This window comes from Pristis pectinata, chromosome 34 (assembly GCF_009764475.1).
Source record: "Pristis pectinata isolate sPriPec2 chromosome 34, sPriPec2.1.pri, whole genome shotgun sequence".
NCBI classification, from domain to species: domain Eukaryota; kingdom Metazoa; phylum Chordata; class Chondrichthyes; order Rhinopristiformes; family Pristidae; genus Pristis; species Pristis pectinata.
The window spans coordinates 12,377,021-12,397,424 of record NC_067438.1 but is presented as its reverse complement, the minus strand read 5'-3'; the positions used below and the strand labels follow the sequence as shown (position 1 = coordinate 12,397,424).

Here is a 20,404-nt window from a genome sequence, read left to right as displayed (position 1 = left end):
TGAAAGGACTGGACAGAGTAGATATGGCTTAGCTGTTTCCCTTGGTGGGTGAGTCCAGGACTAGAGGGCACAGTCTTAGAATTAGAGGGTACCCGTTTAGAATGGAGAAGCGGAGAATTTTCTTCAGCCAGAGGGTTGTGGATTTATGGAATTTGTTGCCATGTACAGCTGTGGAGGCCCGATCATTGGGGGTGTTTAAGGTGGAGATTAATAGGTATCTAATTAGTCAGGGTATCAAGGGATAAGGGGAAAAGGCCGGGAATTGGGGCTAGATGGGAGAATAGTTTAGCTCATGGTGAAGTGGCGGAGCAGACTCGATGGACCGAATGGCCTACTTCTGCTCTTTTGTCTTGTGATCTAAGATCTATCTAACCCTTCCCTCCCACATACCCCCCTATTTTTCCCTTGCTCCTTTTGCACGATATGTTTGAAAATATGCACAGTATGTTCCTCATGTTATACTCGTGAGGCGGGGGGAGGTGAATTGGTTGGGAGGAAACTTGATTCGGAATGGAGCGGGATGGAAGGGAGGCAGGAGATCATCTTCATGATATTCAAAGCAACTTCCCTGAAGAACATTCTTTATGTTTTCAGTTGAAAAACGGAGTGGAGCAATACATTAGTAACTACGAGTACAAGAAGGAAAAACTGTTGCTGTACTTGGACACGGTATTTATCATATTTTTTATATTAAAACTGTTGGTAATCATCTTGCAAAAGGAGAGAGGAATAAGAGACCACAGACGCTGGAATCTGGAGCCACACAAGATGCTGGGGCAACTCATCGGGTCAGGCAGCATCTGTGGAGGGAAGTGGACAGTCGACGTTTCGGGTCGGGGACCTTTCATCAGGACTGACAGTGGGGGAGACAGCTGGTGTAAAGAGGTGGGACAAGAGCTGGCAGGTGATGGGTGGATCCAGGTGAGGAGGAGGAGGAGGAGGAGAGCAGAAATGGCGACTGGTAGGTGGAGGTGACAGAGGGCTGCGGATGGTGGGGTCTGACGGGAGGGGAAGGTGGAGCGTGGAACCAATGGAGGAGCATGGAAGATTGAGGCAGCTGTACCGACAGGGGAGAGTGAAGGCTGCTTTTGAAATCACGGTAAGATGTTCCAGTAACTCAGAAAGAACAGTGCATGTTTGAGGAACTGGGCAGGTTAGGCAGCATCCGTGGAGGGAAACAGACGGTCAGCGTTTCGGGTCAGGACCCTTTTCTGTCAGATCCGAAACGCTAACCGCCTGCTTTTCTCCACGGATGCTGCCCGGCCTGCTGACTTCCTCCAGCATCTTGTTTTTTTTTCACCTGCGTTCCAGCATCTGCAGTCCTTTGTTTCTCAGTGTACGTTTGTATTTCCTGTAGATATGTGAATCCAGATTTCTTCCTGCTGGGAATTGATTGTGTGAGAATTCCTCACTGGATCACCGTTCCTGGAACTATTAACTTTTCCGGTGTTTACCCAGTTTCCTCTGGCTTGTTACCCTTTTCCAAACTGGTGATCCCGTTTCCTCCTCCCCAGCCAGGCCACAGAACGGGATTGTTACACCGCTGAAGGAGGTTCGGCCCATCGAATCTCTGCTGGCCCCTCAGTAAAGCAATCCCATCTGCCCCATTCTTTCCTGAAAACCCGATGACTCTCTCCTGCCCCTATCCAGTTTCCTCCTGATTGGCACAGCCTCTAGTTCACGCTGGGCTCTGTCTGCAGTTTTCTTGTCTCATCCTTGTCCGAGATTTTAAAGATAAGATATCTTTATTAGTCACATGTACATTGAAACACACAGTGAAATACATCTTTTGTGTAGAGTGTTCTGGGGGGCAGCCCGCAAGTGTCGCCATGCTTCTGGCACCAACATAGCATGCCCACAACTTCCTAATTCATACGTCTTTGGGATGTGGGAGGAAACTGGAGCACCCAGAGGAAACCCATGCAGTCACGGGGAGAACATACAAACTCCTTACAGACAGCGGCCGGAATTGAACCTGGGTCACCGGTGCTGTAATAGCGTTACGCTAACCGCTATAACACCGTGCCTGCCCTACTACCGTGACCTTGAGCCACCAACCGATGGGACCAACATTGCTGTACTTCTGCGAGCAAAGCCCAGTCGCAGTGACAGCCTGCCGCACGAAAACTTTCTCACCTCTTTCCCCCCACCGCTGTCCATTTACCGACTGCCTCCAATCTGTGTCCCCACCTGCCGACAGAAACTGGTTCTCTTTATTCAACACCTACGCTCCCCTTTTGTTTTTGAGTGGAACTAATGGATCTTCCCACTCTGAGGAAGTCTCTCCACCTGTCTATGACCACAAACCAACTGCAGCCCAGTTGCCTCTGACTTCTAGCTGCCTTGGTCAAGCAGCCAACATAATCTGTCTGCCCCCCTTACTATGGAATGCCCTATCACTACCACTCTCCTCTTCTCCCCCCACTTCCATTCTGCACCACACGACCTGGCTCAGTGCCAGAGGCCTGGTCACTGCAGCTTTGCCCTGGTAGGTTGTCCCCCCCCAACTGTATTCCAAAGTATTCCAAACTGTATACCTGTTATTGAGGGGAACGGCCACAGGAGTACTCTGCAATACCTGCCTATTCTCCGTCCTTCTCCTGACAGTCACCCAGCTACCTGCCTCCCTGTAAGCTCATTGAATTGTGGACACAGCTCAGCACATCATGGAAACTAGCCTCCCCTCCATGGACACTGTCTATACCTCTCACCGCCTCGGGAAAGCAGCCGACATATTCAAAGACCCCACCCATCCGGGTCATCCTCTCTTCTCCCCTCTCCTATCAGGTAGAGGATACAAAAGCCTGAAGACGCGTACCACCAGGCTCAAGGACAGCTTCTATCCAGCAGTTATAAGATGATTGAACGGTTCCCTAGTACGATAAGATGGACCCTTGACCTCACGATCTACCTCGTCATGGCCCTTGCACATTGTCTGCCTGCACTGCACTTTCTCTGTAACTAACACTTTATTCTGCATTCTATTATTGATTTTCCCTTGTACTATCTCAATGCACTGATGTGATGAAATGATCTGTGTGGATGGCCTGCAAAGCAAAGTTTTTCACTGTGCCTCGGTACATGTGACAACAATAAACCAATGACCCTGTCTCCCCCCTCCCTCTCACCTCATTATACTGGCTGCCTTTCCTCCACACTCTCAGTGCAGGATCTTACCAATTAATTTGTGAAAGTCGACCCGCACTGTAATAAAGCAGATAACAGCAGAACCAAGGAGCGTACGAAAAGTTCTTTATTGTTTAACGCTAGCGGGAGCAGGGGTACATGGAGGAGCAAACAGTCAGTGCTGCTCTTCCCTGCACGTGGCCCGACTCAAGGAATACAGGGTGCTAACAAACTTAGATACATTGTTCTCCACTGGTTGTCCACTTACTGAACAGGCATACCCATATTTGGGTACGCTTGACCAGCTCACACTACCATTGGTCAAGCCGAGGCTGCTATGAGCAGCCAGACAGGTTAACACGTCTTTCACAGTTAGTCAAAAACAACCCTTTCCTTGTGGCTTTGAAGCTCAGCAACTTATCAGCCAAGCTCAGCAACTCTTTACACGAGCAGGTGCCTCAAGCTGTTTACCAGTAGAGAGAGAGAGAGAGGGTAACCCTTTGTTCACCAGAGCTCCCTTCCCATTGTCTTCTACAAATTTACCAATTTCCCCTGAGGACGTGGCTTCACGAGGACATCAGAACTGGGAGCAAGTGGTGGGAGTGAATCCCAAGGAAACGACTTGAAACAGGATCCAGCCCCAGGGAGGTGGGCGCCTCCCAGTCCAGAGTAGCAGGCCAGGGGAGGTTGTTCCAATAACCGAAGCAGCCACGACCTCTGTGTCACCAGAGGACACTGTATAACAACAGCGGACTCAGATCGAGGCCTGCCTCAGTGTGAAGCCACTCATGGCCCTCAAATGCCAGAAAGAATTTTATGCCAAAAGTCTACTTCATTCATAAAAATATTTGCAGAACATACAATGCAATTAGCACGTCTCCACGTGCTCTTGGCCCACGGAGCTCGTATCCTCATATCTGGACACTATCCTGTCCTCCTGGTCCAATCCCTTCCCACCTACGTCCGTGACACATCACACGCTCTCCAACTCTTCTGTAGCTTTAAGTTCTCCGGCACGCACAACCTCATCATCCAGTCCCTGAATACCTCCATTCCCCATCACGACGCTTCTTTCTCGACCAGAGACAGAACCAGTGCCCTTCCACTGACACTCTCCTCCGTCTGGCTGAACTTGTCCTCACCCTAAACAACAACACTTTTGATTCCTCTCACTTTCTACAGACCATGGGCACTCGCATTGGCCCCAGCTATGCCTGCCTCTTCGTTGGCTACGTTGAACCACCCCTGTTCCAAGCCTAGTCCGGCCCCGTTCCTCAACTCTTTACTCACTATATTGACGACCACATTGGTGCCACCTCTTGTACCCGTGTGGAACTCGACAGCTTCATAAATTTCGCCACTAATTTTCACCCTGCTCTCCAATTCACTTGGACCTCTCTCTCCTTCCTCGATCTTTCCATCTTCATCTCAGGAGATTCCTTATCCACTGATATCTTCTACAAACCCACTGACGTACACAGTGACGTACACTGTACTCCATTACAGCTCCTCCCACCCTGTATCTTGCAAGGATGCTATCCCTTCCTCTCAATTTCTCTGTACGCCACATCTGCTCCCATGATGAGGCTTCCCACTCCAGGACATCCGAGACGTCCAAATTTTTAAACCGGGGTTTCCCCCCGACTGTGGTCGAGAGAGCTCACACCCGCATCTCCGCCATTTCCCGCACCTCTGCTCTCACCCCCACCCCTCCCAGACCCAACAGGGATAGGGACCCCCTTGTCCTCACATTTCACCCCACCAGCCTACGTATCCAACACATCATTCTCCGCCACTCCCGCCATCTCCAACGGGACCCCACCACTAAGCGTATCTTCCCCTCCCCACCTCTTTCTGCCTTTCGCAGGGACCGCTCTCTCTGTGACTCCCTCGTTCACTCCTCCACCGACCCCCCCCCCACCCATGCCCCTCGCACTGTGGGAATTTTCCACTGCCCCCACCATAGGTGCAATGCCTGCCCCTACACCACCTCCATCAACATCCAGGGACTCAAGCAGTCCTTTCAGGTGAGACAGAGATTCACCTGTACCTCCCTTCATATCATCTACTGCAGTCAGTGCTCCAAGTGTGGCCTCCTCTACACTGGTGAGACCAAACGCCGACTCGGTGACCGCTTCGCAGAACACCTGTGCTCTGTCCCTAACCGCAATCTGCATCTCCCCGTTGCCAGTCACTTCAACTCCCCCTCCCACACCATCACTGATATGTCAGTCCTCGGCCTCCTCCACTGCCGGGAGAATCCCAAGCGCAAACTGGAGGAACAGCACCTCACTTTCCATCTTGGAACCTTGCAGCCTGACGACATGAACACTGAATCCTCCCACTTTAGGTGATCCCCACCCCCCTTCCCTACAACACCCCCACCCCCACCACCTTCTTCCCTTTCCTAGCCTCTTTTGTTTCCTCTCTCTCCTTACCTTTGCCCCCTCCCCCGGTGGATCTGCTCTCCCTTCCTCCCCCACACCTGCCTATCACCATCTCTTACCTGCATCTACCTTATCACCACCCCGCCTCCCATCTTCTGTACACCTATCACTGCTCTGCTTTTCCCTCCTATATATTGGGCTTCCCCTTTTCCTACCTTCCGTCCTGAAGAAGGGTCCTGACCCGAAACGTTGACCGCCTGCTTTTCTCCACGGGTGCTGCCTGGCCCGCTGAGTTCCTCCAGCATCATCGTGTTTTTCATTTTTCTTTATATTTATTATGTCATCAAACTAATAAATACATACAAATAACAATGACAAGTAATGGTAAAACTAATACATAGCACCACTTACATTTCTTCCTTGAACGATGCATCCATGAAGTGTTTGAGAGATTGTTAGACAGGACCCAGACCTTCAGTGTCCAATGATTGCAGGTGAGAAAGAGTTGTGCACTACATGCTTGGCACATCCAGTCCATCTTCCCGGTGCGTTGCCTCAGAAAGGCTGACGGTATCGTCAAGGATGCCTGCCACCCCACCCCGGCCGTTCCCTTTTCCCTCTTCCACCTTCTGCGAGAAGGTACAGGAGCTTGAAAGTCTGGACATTCAGACTCGAGAACTGCTGCTTCCCCACTGCTGTCGGACTTCTGGACCAGTCACCTCTCTCACATCCCCTTCCCAATGGTGCTGCCACGTTCTCCGACTCTTAACGCTCCCTCTCAGTTATTCTGTCATTGTCACTTCAGTATTTTTGTTGTTGCACCATTTCAGACTGCACTACAGTCTTTGCACCATCTGTTGTTTTGCAACCATCGCTGTATTTATTGTATTTACAATCACCGTGTACACTGTTTACTCTGTGAGCTTCACGCGAGCAAGGAACTTCATTGCACCCTGGTGTATGTGACAACAAACTAATCTACTCTGAGGCCACAGCCTCTCGGAGTCACCTCACACTTTCTATCCCACTGTTATAAGACTAATACCATAAGATGGACTCTTGACCTCACAAAGTACCTCGATGTGGCCTTGCACCTTATTGTCTTCCTGCACTGCACTTTCTCTGTAACTGACACTTTATTCTGCGTTCTGTTATTGCTTTTCCCTTGTACTACCTCGAGGAAATGACCTGCGTGGATGGCATGCAAAACAAAGTTTTTCACTGTACCTCGGTACACGTGACAGTAATAAACCAGTTTACCTGCAGAAGTCCAGGATCGAATTTGCAGATGTGCACTCGATGTCCAACATGGGGAAATCCAGCTGTGCATGGCTGAGTATCAGTCTGACACCTCTTGTTGCCTGGTTTCGGTTGCAGTGATTTTGCTTCTGTTCCCTAGGTCCAAGAACACAAAACTTGCATTGTGTTTCCAGCCAAACAGATCGTCTCTCTGGGCCTTGTACAACCTGCGGATGCCACACTGTATGATTTTTATGACCCAAGTAAGTCGGGGCTTTCATTAAAATTGGTCCCTGCACTTTGTAACGATTAATCCCCACAACGCACCGATACTGGATCCTAGCCGGGGAACCTATCAGTCCCATTCCGTCTCTCCTTATTTCCCTGTATCTCTGCACCTTATTCTGACATTCCCATCAACTCCCCTTTAATTCTTTTGCCTCTCACTTACGCACGAGGGGCAATTAACCCACCGACCCGCATGTCTCTGGGATGTCCGAGGAAGCCCACGCAGTCACAGGAAGAAGGTGCAAACTCCACACACAGTGCCGGAGGTCGGGATCGAACCCGGGTCTCCGGCGCTGTTAGGCAGTGGTTTTACCCGCTGCTCCACCTCGCCACAGATGACGAGTAGCCTCTGCTGCAGGAAGGCCCATCTCTGTGTCACCGGCTCCCCGGGGTGCAGCACGGCAACGGGCAGACCTGCCCCAGGGGGCAGCACTGAGCCAGAGGTTGGTGGGCTCGGAACAGTATGTGGGATGATGCTGTGCGGTAGCAAGAGAACGGGATGCACCGTCTTGTAGCCAAACCTTCAAGCAAAGGCTCTGCTCTGGAAAGTGCACACTAACGAGCTCCCCCCATATGAACCCCAATAATTATTGCCCAGCCAATATCCCCTTAAACATGTCACCATTATATTGTGTTTGTGACATCTTACTTACTGTGTCCAAGTTGGCTTTCCTGTTTTCACAACAGTCACCATAAAGTACGTGATGGGCTGTGTTGCGGGTGTGTGAAAGAGGGGTCTCCTTCTGACTGGTATCCCGTCATAGATTCATAGTCATACACCAGGGAAACAGGCCCTTCAGCCCAACTGGTCCATGCCGATCAAGACACCCATTTGCCCACGTTTGACACACATCCCTCTAAACCTTTCCTACCCAAGTACCTGTCCAAATGTCTTAATTGTTGATGTACCTGCCTCAGCTACTTCCTCCGGCAGCTCGTTCCATATACTGACCACCTTCTGTGTAAAAGATGTTGCCTCTCAGGTTCCTATTAAATCTCTCGCCTTAAACCCATGCCCTCTAGTTCTTGATTCCTCAAACCTGGGAAAAATATTTATCCATGGAGGGGCATCGATAAGATGCATTCACCCTATCGCTGCCCCTCATGGTTATATACACCTCCACAAGGTTTCCTATGCTCAAGGACAAATGTCCTGGCCTGTCCAACCTCTCCCTATAATTCGTACGTGATGGGCTGTGTTGCGGGTATGTGAAAGAGGGGTCTCCTTCTGACTGGTATCCCGTCATAGATTCATAGTCGTACAACACGGAATCAGGCCCTTCGGCCCAACTGGTCCGTGCCAACCAAGCTTCCCATTTGCCCACGTTTGGCCCATATCCCTCTAAACCTTTCCTATCCATGTACCGCTGGTTCTTGATTCCCCAATCCTAGGAAAAAGACTGAGTGCATTCACCCTACGACCCTCATGGTTTTATACACCTCTATCAGATCACCCCTCATTCTCCTATGCTCCAATGAGGAAAAAAACATGCCCAACCTCTCTCCATAACTCAGTCCCTCAAGTGCTGGTGACATGCTTGTAAATGCTTTCAACACACTTTCCAGTTTAATGGCACCTTTCCTGTAGCAGGGTGATCAACACTGAACGCAATACAGTGTCGTGAAAGCTCTTCTTTGCAATTAATGACATGCTCAGTGCAAGGATGAGAATTGAGTGGCTCAGTGGTGCAGCGGGTAAAGCTGCTGCTCCGTAGCTCCGGAGACCCAGGTTTGATCCTGACCTCCGGCACTGTCTGTGCGTGGAGTTTGCACGTTCTCCCTGTGAGCACGTGGGCTTCCCCCGGGTGCTCCAATTTCCTCCCACATCCCAAAGACGTGCGGGTCGGTGGGTTAATAGGCTGCTGTAAATTGTCCCCTGGTGTGTGGGTGAGGGGTAGAATCTGGGGTGTGTTGTGGAATGTGGAATGAATGGAATTAAAAATGGATCAGTGTAGGATTAGGGAGCTCGGATAAGGGTAGGACATGTACAGTAAATGGTAGCACGCTAGACAGAGAGAGACCAAGGCCATAGTTCTCTGAAAGTAGCAACACGGGTGAACAAGGTGCAGAAGGTGTTTGGCATGCTTGCCTTCATAAGTCGGGGCATGGAATATATAAATTGGGAGGTTACTTTGCATTTTTAAGCTACACTTGGATATTGTGTGCAATTCTGGTCACCTCACTATAGGAAGGGTGTGGTTGTCCTGGAGAGAGTGCAGAGGAGATTCACCAGGGCGTTACCTGGATTAGAGGGCTTCAGTTAATGGGGAGAGATCGGACAGGCTGGGACTGTTCTCCCTGGAGCGAAGGAGGCCGAGGCGTAGCCCGATCGAGGTATCGAAGATTAGGAGGGGTGTAGTTAGGGTGGATAGTCCAAATCTTTTTTCCCCTGGCAGGGATATCAAAAAGCAAGAGGGCCTGGGTTTAAGGTGAGAGGACAGAGTTTTCAAGGGGATCTGTGTTTCACACAGAGTAGTTGACATCTGGAGGTGGTGGCATCAGGACAATGAAGAGGCATTTAGACGGAGAGCTGAACAGACAAGGCATAGAGGGACACGGTCCTAATGAAGGAGTTTTAAAGGCGACCTGAGGGGAGGTTTTACGCAGGGAGTGGTTGACCTCTGGAACGTGCTGCCAGAGGAGGTGGTGGGATCAGGTACAGTCAAGGGGCATTTAGACAGACAGTTGAACAGGCAGTTGAATAGACACGGTCCTAATGCAGGCAAATGGGACGGGGCAAAAAGGTTGGTGGGCCAAAGGGCCTGTTTCCGTGCTGTACGACTTTCTGACTCAATGACTCAAGCTGCTTCCCCACGGCTGTCAGATCCCTGAACCAACGTCCTCTCTCACATCCCCTTCCCGGTGGGGTCGCCACGTCCTCAGCAACTCCCCCTCCTCGCATCTCCTTCTCGGTGGGGCTGCCACGTCCTCGGACTCTTAACTCTCCCTCTTCCCTTATTGTCACTTCAGCATCTCTTTCTGTACTAATTCAGACTGCACGACAGTCTTTATATCAATTAGGGATATGGGGAACAGGCCGGGAATTTGGGCTACACAGGAGAATAGTTTTAGCTAATGGTGAGGTAGCGGAGCAGACTCGATGGGCCAAATGGCCTACTTCTGCTGCTTTGCCTTGTGATCCTTGCGAATCTCTGCCCCCGTTCTGTTGTTCCGTGCTCCGGGCTGTGTTTATTGCTATCGTGTAAACTGTCTGCTCTCCGAGCTTCACACGAGCAAGGAATTCCGTTGCACCCTGGTGTGTGTGTGACAGTAAACGAATCTGCCGAGTGTAACTGGGTGGTTGGGGCAGACCAAGCAATCCTGTCTCTGTGCTGTGTGACTCTGATTCCATGTGACGGCGCTCTCGTTGTACTCTCTGCTCTGCTCTTCAGGTACAAAATGCACGATAACGTACAACGCTCCGATGCAAAACGCCATGGTCATGAAGCTCTGCGATGGCCAACTTTGCACCTGTGCTGAAGGTACTGACGGCGCAATAAATTCCCCGTTCCTCTCTCCATCACGGTGCGTGTGTGTGTGTGTGTGTGTGCGTGTGTGCGCGCGTGTATGTGTGTGTGTCTCTGAGCAGTCCCATCGAGGCAAGTTGCTGTCGGTTCCTTTGGAAAAGCAAGTCAGAGAGAACAGGGCGCGGAGAGGCAATGTGACTGGTGCGATGTCCAGCTTGGGAGCTGGCATGGATTCAGTGGGCCGAAGGTCCTCCTGTGTGGTAGGAAGTAAGTGAATGCAGTAATGTCCAGCGCTGTGAACGTCCCCTTACTTGGGTCATAAAGCGGCGTCGCAGGTAGACAGGGTGGTGAAGAAGGCATTTGGCATGCTAGCCTTCGTCAGTCAGGGCACTGAGTATAGAAGTTGGGATGTTATGCTGCAGTTGTACAGGACGCTGGTGAGGCCGCACTTGGAGTATTGTGTGTAGTTTTGGTCACCCTGCTATAGGAAAGATGTTATTAAACTGGAAAGAGCACAGAAAATATTTACAAGGATGATGCCGGCACTCAAGGGATTTAGTTCCAGAGAGAGGTTGGACAGGCTAGGACTTTATTCCTTGGAGCGTAGGAGACTGAGGGGTGATCTCATAGAGGTGTGTAAAATCATGAGGGGCATTGATAGGGTGAATGCACTCAGTCTTTTTCCTAGGGTTGGGGATTCAAGGACTAGAGGGCACAGGTTTAAGGTGAGAGGGGAAAGATTTTAAAGGGACCTGAGGGGCAACTTTTTCCACCCAGAGGGTGGTCAGTATATGGAACGAGCTGCCAGAGGAAGTGGTTGAGGCAGGTACGATAACAACACTTAAAAGACATTTGGGCCGGTGCGTGGATAGGAAAGGTTTAGAAGGTTATGGGTCAAACGTGGGCAAATGGGACTAGCTTGGATGGGACATCTTGGTTGGCATGGACCAGTTGGGCCGAAAGGCCTGTTTCTGCACTGTATGACTCTGACTCTATTAGAAATAACAGAGTGGCAACTGTTTTCGGCTCATTGGAAGCATCTAACGGTTGGAACTTTGTTCAATTTCTTTGCTGCTGATGGCTTTGGAGAGGGGAAGCCTCCCCCTTGATAAGACCCACAGTGTGGGAGACCAGCACGGGCTTGGGAACTTGTTCTTGCGGAGAGGTGGCTGGTGAAGTTATAGCCCGCTCGGTGTTCTGGGCTCCGGATGGGATGTGTTTTGAGGAGTTCGCTCCATGAGGTAGAGAAATACGGCAAAGCTGCAATAATCTGGCACTCTCTGGACTTTGGTGGTGAAGGACAAGCAGATTTTCCGGACTTTTGGATGTTCTTCCCACTAACACCCAGACACACTTACTTTACATGTCGCATAGTAGTGCAATGAATTTTCCAGCGATCCCAGTGAGTTTAAAGGGAGCGGTGAATGTACAAACCCTACGGATCCCAACTCCGGCCACAAACCCACCCGCATTCCTGGTCCCTGGTGTTCCGGACCCAACCTCGACTCCAGCCACACTTCCAGCTCCGGTGCACATCCCGCTTGCACTCGGGATCCCCCCAGCTCACATTCCGGATCAATGAGTAAGCCAGATGCCGAACCATTGGAATTTCCCAATAGTTAGATGCCGGGTTATATGAGTGTGGCTCCAGTACAGAGGTATGTGGAGGAGGAGAGTGTGTATAAGGTATAGAAGCAGAATTAGGCCATTCAGCCCATTGAGTCTGCTCCGCCATTCAATCATGGCTGATCCATCCCATTTCTCCCGCCTTCTCCCGTAACCCTTAACCCCCCCCCCACCAATCACGAGCCTATCGATCTCTGCCTTAAATACACCCAATGACTTGGCCTCCACAGCCCCCTGTGGCAATGAATTCCACAGATTCTGCCTCGTGTTGGTGGTATGATTGGTAAGTGTCAAAGCTCCTGCAATTATGAAAAGTCTTGTAACTCAGATCTTGGCGAATAGTCTAATTTATATTAAATGTCTCTGTTCCCCATTTAAAGGGTTATTCCCATGGTTGGAGATAACAAAGTAATGGGATGGTTATTTCTCAGGAACAGATGAAGTAATGGTACAATAATGTGGTGCGGTCTAGATGTCCGGTCAACAATTCTCTGGTTATTGATCTATTTATCCATTCACATTGGTCTATAAATGTTCCCTTGTCAATCTACTGATTGAGCTTCCTATCTCCACTGATCTCTCCACCTTTCTCTGTGAGAGCATCCTACCCAGATGCATCACAGCTTGGTAGGGCAACTGCTCTGCCCAAGACCGCAAGAAACGGCAGAGAGTTGTGAACACAGCCCAGTCCATCACGGAAACCAGCCTCCCCTCCATTTACTCTGTCTACACTTCCCGCTGCCTCGGGAAAGCAGCCGAACATAATCAAGGACCCCTCCCGCCCCGGTCATTCTCCACAGCAGCCTGAAGACCCAGGTTCAACCATTCAGATACAGCTTCTTCCCCTCCGCCATCAGATTTCTGAGTGGTTCGTGAACACATTATTCCTTGTTATTTCTCCTTTTATTGCACTATTTATTTATTTTTGTAATTTATGGTAATTTTATATCTTTGCACTGTACTGCTACCGCAGAACAACACATTTCATGTCATATAAGTCGGTGATAATAAACCTGATTCTTCTCTCTCCTCCCATCGGGCAGAAGGTACAAAAGCCTGAGAGCACGTCCCTCCAGACTCGAGGACAGCTTCTAGCCCACGGTTATCAGACTCTCTTTCAATAAAAATGAATTCTTGACCTCCCAATCTACTTTGCTGTGGCCCTTGCACTTTATTTGCCTGCTTTGCACTTTCTCTGGTAACTGCTACACTATATTCTGCCTTGTGTTTTCCTTTCTGTACTACCTCGTTGTACTTATGCATGGAATGATCTGTCTGGATAGCATGCAAACGAAAGTTTTTCGCTGTATCTTGGTACATGTGACAACAGTAAACCAATACCGAGTCCAGTACTGACACCAATACCAGTACCATTTAATGTCTGCCTTTCTGTTTGTGCATCTCGCTGTCTCTCTCTCTGTCTATGGTACCACCTGGTTACCAAATGTGTTTAATTTATGTTTTTCTTGTGAAGGCTGCTTATCTGATGCTGCTGCGTGTAAGTTTTTCGCTGCACCTGTGCATACGTGTACTTGTGCAGATGACAATAAACTCACCTTTGACTTTGATTTTCCAGGTTTACCACAGATTGTGACATTCATTGAAAACTTTCTTGAACTAATTAATATTTTGTGTAGAGATTTCAATAAGGAAGTGCTTAAACTATTCCTTAAACCATTCCACCAGGCCCCTGTCCACAGATCCAACAGACTTTACACGTAAACAGGAAAGACAGTCCTCGGAGTGAATTTGCCTGCTACAGTCCAGTTGTGGATTACGGTACGTGTGATCGGACAATCCCTCCCGTCCTTCTGAGCTTCTGTTCAAAGGGTTTCAGGAATGTTTCCTTTCCAATGATATTAAAAAAACCCCAGAAAATGCTGGAAACACTCAGCAGGTCAGGCGGCATCTGTGGAGAGAGGAACAGAGTTAACACTACCACTAACACTCCGGTTTCCTCCCACATTGCAAAGACTTACGGGTAGGTTAATTTGGGTTTAAAATGCACAGCTCGGACTCGTTGGGCCGGAAGGGCCTGTTACCGCGCTGTAAATAAAATCTTTTTAAAAAATTTTAAAAAAAACTTCCTCTGGCAGCTCATTCCACATACACACCACCCTCTGTGTGAAAAAATTGATGTTGGAAACCTGAAATAAAAGCAGAAAATGCTGGAAACACTCAGCAGGTGAGGCAGCATCTGTGGAAAGAAAAGAAACAGTAAATGTTTCAGATTGAAGACCCCTGTATTGATGAAGGGTCTTCAGCCTGAAACGTGAACTGTTTCTCTCTCTCCACAGACGCTGCCTGACCTGCTGAGTGTTTCCAGCATCTTCTGCTGTTATATAACCTCATCAGCCTGTCAGACAGTGAATCCCTCTACACGCGGTGTTCTCTAGGGAATGAACATCCAGATAAGAAACAATAAAATCATCACGCTGTCAAACTGTTAAGTTCAAAACAATCCTCCCACTACCCAGCCCATTCTCCAATGAACAGATATAAAGATACAAGGACAATAATACTACCATCCTGCTGGACAGTTAAATCAGATAACACATAGAACATAGAACAGTACAGCACAGGGAAAGATCTTTCAGCCCACCATGTTGTGCCAAATTCATTAAACTGATCCCTCTGCCTGCACATGGCCCATATCCCTCCATTCTCTACATATTCATGTGCCTACCTAAGAGCCTCTTCAATGCCTCTATCACACCTGCCTCCACCACCACCCCTGGCAGGGCATTCCAGGCACCCACCGCTCTCTGTGTAAAAAATGCCCCGCACATCTCCTTTGAATTTTCCCCCTCTCGCCTTAAATGCAAACCCTGCAGTATTAGATATTTCAACCGTGGAAAAAAGATACCGGCTGTCTATCTAAGCCTCTCATAATCTTATTCTATCAGGTCTCCCCTCAGCCTCTGCTGCTCCGGAGAAAACAACCAAACAAGTTTGTCCAACCTCTCCTGATAGCACCTGCCCTCTGATCCAGGCAGCATCCTGGTGAACCTCTTCTGCACCCTCTCCAAAGCCTCCACATCCTTCCTGTGATGGGGCGACCACAACTGAATCCTCTCACTGCACACACAGTTCTCTGGGGAGGGCGGAGTGGGGGGGCGGGCGGGCGGGGCGCGGAATTAAAGATACAAAAACAGTAGTAACAACACCCTGCCAGATGGTTGTCAGAAACTGAATCCTCTCTCTACTTCTCACTATTGTCCGGAGAAGGAATACAAAGGTACAAAAGCAATAACGTCGTCAGACTGTCGATCAGTCGATCAATCGCACACTATTTCATACCGTTTCCCCACAGGAAGAGAATAAAGATCAAAACATGTTACATGAATGAGAGCGAAAGATTGATTGGTGGAACACTGCCGTCTCCTAACATTTCTCACCCATTTTTCTTCACATTTGCTTTTCAGCCTACAAGGTGCAAGTTGTGAACAAGACCTCGGTGGGATATTTTGACAATTACATCATGTCTATCACCGATGTTTTCAAAGTGCATGGTGAGTATTGTTTGGAGAGGTGAACCTTTAAACCTCACCTAAGACTATCTAACCCCTTCCCCCCACATATCCCTCTATTTTAAATTCCTCCATATGCTTATCTAGTAATCTCTTGAATTTGACCAATGTACCTGCCTCCACCACCACCCCAGGCAGCGCATTCCATGCCCCAACCACTCTCTGGATAAAAAACCTTCCTCTGATGTCTCCCTTGAACTTCCCACCCATTACTTTAAAGCCATGCCCTCTTGTATTGAGCATTGGTGCCCTGGGAAAGAGGCGCTGGCTGTCTACTCTATCTATTCCTCTTAATATTTTGTACACCTCTATCATGTCTCCTCTCATCCTCCTCCTCTCCAAAGAGTAAAGCCCTAGCTCCCTTAGTGTCTCCTCATAGTACATACTCTCTAAACCAGGCAGCATCCTGGTAAATCTCCTCTGCACTCTTTCCAATGCTTCCACATTCCTTCCTATAATGAGGCGACCAGAACTGAACACAGTACTCCAAGTGTGGTCTAACCAGAGTTTTGTAGAGCTGCATCATTACCTCACGGCTCTTAAACTCGATCCCATGACTTATGAAAGCTAACATCCCATAAGCTTTCTTAACTCCCCTATCCACCTGTGAGACAACTTTCAGTGATCTGTGGATATGAACCCTCAGATCCCTCTGCTCCTCCACACTACCCAGAATCCTGCCATCCACTTTGTACTCCGCCTTGGAGTTTGTCCTTCCAAAGTGTATCACCTCACACTTCTCCGGATTGAACTCCATCTGCCACTGTCGGCCCAGCTCTGCATCCTATCAATGTCCCTCTGCAATCTTCAACAATCCTCCACACTATCCGCAACACCACTAACTTTTGTGTCGTCTGCAAACTTGCCAACCCACCCTTCTACCCCCCATCCAAGTCATTAATAAAAAAATCACAAAAAGCAGAGGTCCCAGAACCGATCCTTGTGGGACACCACTAGTCACAGCCCTCCAATCCGAATGCACTCCCTCCACCACAACCCTCTGCTTTCTACAGGCAAGCCAATTCTGAATCCACATGTCCAAGCTTCCCTGGATCCCATGCCCTCTGACCTTCTGAAGAAACCTACCTGTGATCCTTCATAGATCGCATCACATTCAGTCCCGGTAACATCCTTGTGAAGTGAGTGTTGGGGGGTCTGGAATGCACTGCCAGGGGTGGTCTCAGGGACTGGAAAGGTTGCTAGATGAGTATCTGAATGTTTGGACGTTGCTGGGCTGTGGGAGGAGGTGGAGAGTGAGGTTCGACGGCTCCTACAGTGGATCAGATTCAGATTAGTTTATTATCTCACACACCAGGGTGCAATGAAATTTGCTCGCATGAAGCTCACAGAGTAAACAGTACACATGGTAATAATGAATACAGTGAAGAGCGCTGAGCAGCGGATTGATTGCCGTGCAGTCTGAAGTAGTGCAGAAAGAAATGGTAAAGTGACAATAATGGGATAACCGAGAGAGAGAGACAGAGAGTTAGGGAGTCAGAGAACATGGCAGCACCGCCGGGAAGGGAATGTGAGAGAGGTGGACGGTTCAGGAGTCTGACAGTGGTGGGGAAGAAGCTGTTCCCAAGTCACAGAGTCATAAAGTCGTACAGCACAGAAACGGGCCCTTTGGCCCACTCTGTCCATACTGACCTTTTTCCTACCTACAGTAATACAGTGATGAGAGCAAAACAGCAGAGTGCTGCAAAGATGGTAAAGTCGAGGTCGAGTTTATTATCATCTGCACAAGTCCAGGTGTGCACGGGTGCAACGAAAAACTTACTTGCAGCGGCACTACAGGTGCAGAGCATCAGATAAGCAGCATTCACAAGAAAGACATAAGTTAAACATAAATTAGACACAATTTTTACGAACAAGAACACAAAACAAAATGACTTCTCTTTTAGTATAAAGTGGTCCCGGTGTTGCTGAACTGAGGTGGTGATTAAGGTTGTGCCGGTCGGTTCAAGAACCGAATGGTTGTGAAGGGAAGTAGCTGTTCCTGAACCTGGTGGTGTGGGACTTCAGGCTCCTGTACCTCCTGCCCGACGGTGGCTGCGAGAAGATGGCACGGCCCGGATGGTGAGGATCTTTGATGATGGATGTTGCCTTCTTGAGGCAGCGCCTCCTGTAGATACTATCGATGGTAGGGAAGGATGAGTCCACAACTCCCTGAAGCTTCTTACGTTCCTGCACATTCGAATTGCCGTCCCAGACCGTGATGCAACCAGTCAGGACACTTCCAACAGCACATCTGTAGAAGTGTAAGTCTGAAGTAGTGCAAAAAGAAAGTGACAATAACGGAAGAGGTAGACTGAAGGGTTTGAGAATGTGCCAGCACCATTGGGAAGGGGGTGTGAGAGGGATCGGTGCTGTAGCCAACATCTGATTCCACTCACGTTCCTGGTGAGCGTCGGACGGTCTCGCTGCCCACGCGTGGTCACGGGGCAGTGTTGCGCCAGCGGTCCAACGGGGTGACCGATGACGATGAACGCGGTCTCCGTGAGCTCAGGGCCCCAGCTCCCCTCCGTCCCCCCCTCCCCCTCCCCACCGTAACCAAGGTAACCCGGCTCTCTTCCCCTTCCCCAGAGAGTGACGAGGTTCGGAAGAGCGACATCCGGTCTTTCCTCAACCGGAAGTCTTGCCGGCTGCAGATGAAGGAGGGCGCGGAATTCCTGCTGATGGGGAAAACCGGGAGAGGCAGCGACACCGGTGGGGGGTAAGTCGGGATCCGGGGTTTCCCCATGCGGGAACACGGCAGGCATTTCCATGGGGGGCGCGGGCAGCTCGCTGAACCCAGTGGCCCTACCGTCCCACCCTGTCCCGGTCCCAGTGCCCTGCCAGTGATACGGACCCCGTGCCCACCCACAACCTGGGAGGACGCTCCAGCTCTCCCTGGTAATCGGTTTATCATTGTCACATGTACCGAGGTACCGTGGAAACCTTCGTTTTACACGCTATCCACACGGATCAGTTCAAAACACAAGTACACAGAGTCATAGAGCAATACAGCACAGATACAGGCCCTTCGGCCCAACCAGTCCATGTAGACCACTGTGCCTACCTAGCTAGTCCCAATTTCCTGCGTTCGGCCCATATCCCTCCAAGCCCCACCCCTCCATGTACCTGTCCAAGTGCTTCGTAAATGATACTGTTGTACCTGCCTCACCCACTTCCTCTGGCAGCTCCTTCCATGGACTCACCACCCTCTGCGTGAAAAAGTTGCCCCCTCAGGTCCCTTTTAAATCTTTCCCCTCTCGTCCTAACTCAATTCCCCCTAGTTTTGGACTCCCCTACCCTGGGGAAAAGACTATTACCGTCTACCTTATCTGTGGCTCTCATAATCTTAAACACTTTTGTAAGGTCGCCCCTCTTTCTCCTACGCTGCAAGGAATAAAGACCTAGCCTGGCCAACCTCTCCCTGTAACTCAGGCCCTCGAGCCCTGGCAACGTCCTCGTAAATCTTCTCTGCACTCTTTCTAGTTTAACCACGTCTTTCCCACAACAGGGTGACCAAAACTGCACACAGTTCTCCAAGTGCAGCCTCGCCAACTATTTATACAACTGCAATGTAATGTCCCAACTTCAATACTCAGTGCCCTGAGTGGCCGAGGCCAGCGTGCTAAATGGCTTTTTCACCACCCTGTTTACCTGTGACACTGCGTCCAACAAACTATGCATTTGTACTCCTCAGTCCCTCTGTTCCATTACACATTGAGGTAGTACAAAGGGAACGGCAATAACAGAATATAGTGTAGTGCAGTGTGGACAATCAACATTGTTCATCACATGATGAAGGGTCTCGACCTGAAACTTCGACTATTTCCCTCCAAAGATGCTGCCTGACCTGCTGAGTTCCTCCAGTATTTTTGTGTCTGTTGCTGAAACGCTCACAGTTTCTCCCTCCACAGCTTCTGCCTGACCTGCTGAGTGTTTCCAGCATTTTGTGTTTTTAATTTCAGATTTCCAACATCTAATTTTTTTAAAAATTTCATTCTGAGAACACCTTAATACTGAATCAGAAACCTTGCTAATACCAGCTCAGTTGTAGAAGTCTTGTTAAGATGGCCCCTGAGTGAGGTAGCTGTGCACAGATCAGAAACAGGCCTAGTACACTTCAGAGATTCTCAGCATCTCTGTCTTTGATTTTTGTTTTACTGTGACGCTTTGCTGACCTCAATTGAATGCAGACTTATTGTGTCTGTCTACAGGATGCAGTATCTCCTCAGTGACACCACGTGGATCGAAGCCATTCCACCATCAACCACTTGTGGCCTTCTGAACTACAGAGAGTCCTGTCAGCACCTGAATGCCTTCTTGGACGACCTCTTGATGCACGGATGCAGACTGTAAGTTTGGTCAGCAGTTGTACTGCCTCTGGTGTCAAACCTTCCACTGCGAAATGAAATGCAGTCATTGTTTCAGTAAAGTTGGAATGAGATAACAAAAGTAAGGCGCACTTTGAATAAACCGGACTGTGACACTGTCTGTCTGCAGATTTTTGCAATGGATTGCTGTCAAGATGGTGACAGGAAGATGAGCTTGACCTCCCAAAATTGGGGCGAATTAGTGGCGCAGCCGGTAGAGATGCTCCCTCCTGATGCTGGAGACCCGGGTTCGATCTTGACCTCTGTCTGTCTGGAGTTTGCACATTCTCCCTGTGACCTTTTGCGTTTTTCCCCTCCCCCCGGGCGCTCCCGTTTGCTCCCACATCCCAAAGACGTCTGGGGTCGGTGGGTTAATT

General features: G+C 49.5%; 1 protein-coding gene across 2 annotated transcripts in view; it reads left to right on the top strand.

Annotated features, from left to right (window-relative positions):
* The window catches only part of LOC127586082 (complement C4-like), a 108,513-nt gene extending 88,365 nt beyond the window's left edge, over positions 1-20,148 (top strand). For both annotated transcript variants that reach the window (XM_052043889.1, XM_052043888.1), the window contains 7 exons: positions 595-669; positions 6,913-7,015; positions 10,433-10,522; positions 13,820-13,912; positions 15,559-15,645; positions 18,250-18,379; positions 19,872-20,148. In XM_052043889.1, the coding sequence (XP_051899849.1) occupies positions 595-669; positions 6,913-7,015; positions 10,433-10,522; positions 13,820-13,912; positions 15,559-15,645; positions 18,250-18,379; positions 19,872-20,013 (720 nt within the window). In that variant the 3' untranslated portion in view covers positions 20,014-20,148. The remainder of the gene's footprint in view (positions 1-594; positions 670-6,912; positions 7,016-10,432; positions 10,523-13,819; positions 13,913-15,558; positions 15,646-18,249; positions 18,380-19,871) is intronic.
* The last annotated feature ends 256 nt before the right edge of the window (positions 20,149-20,404 follow it).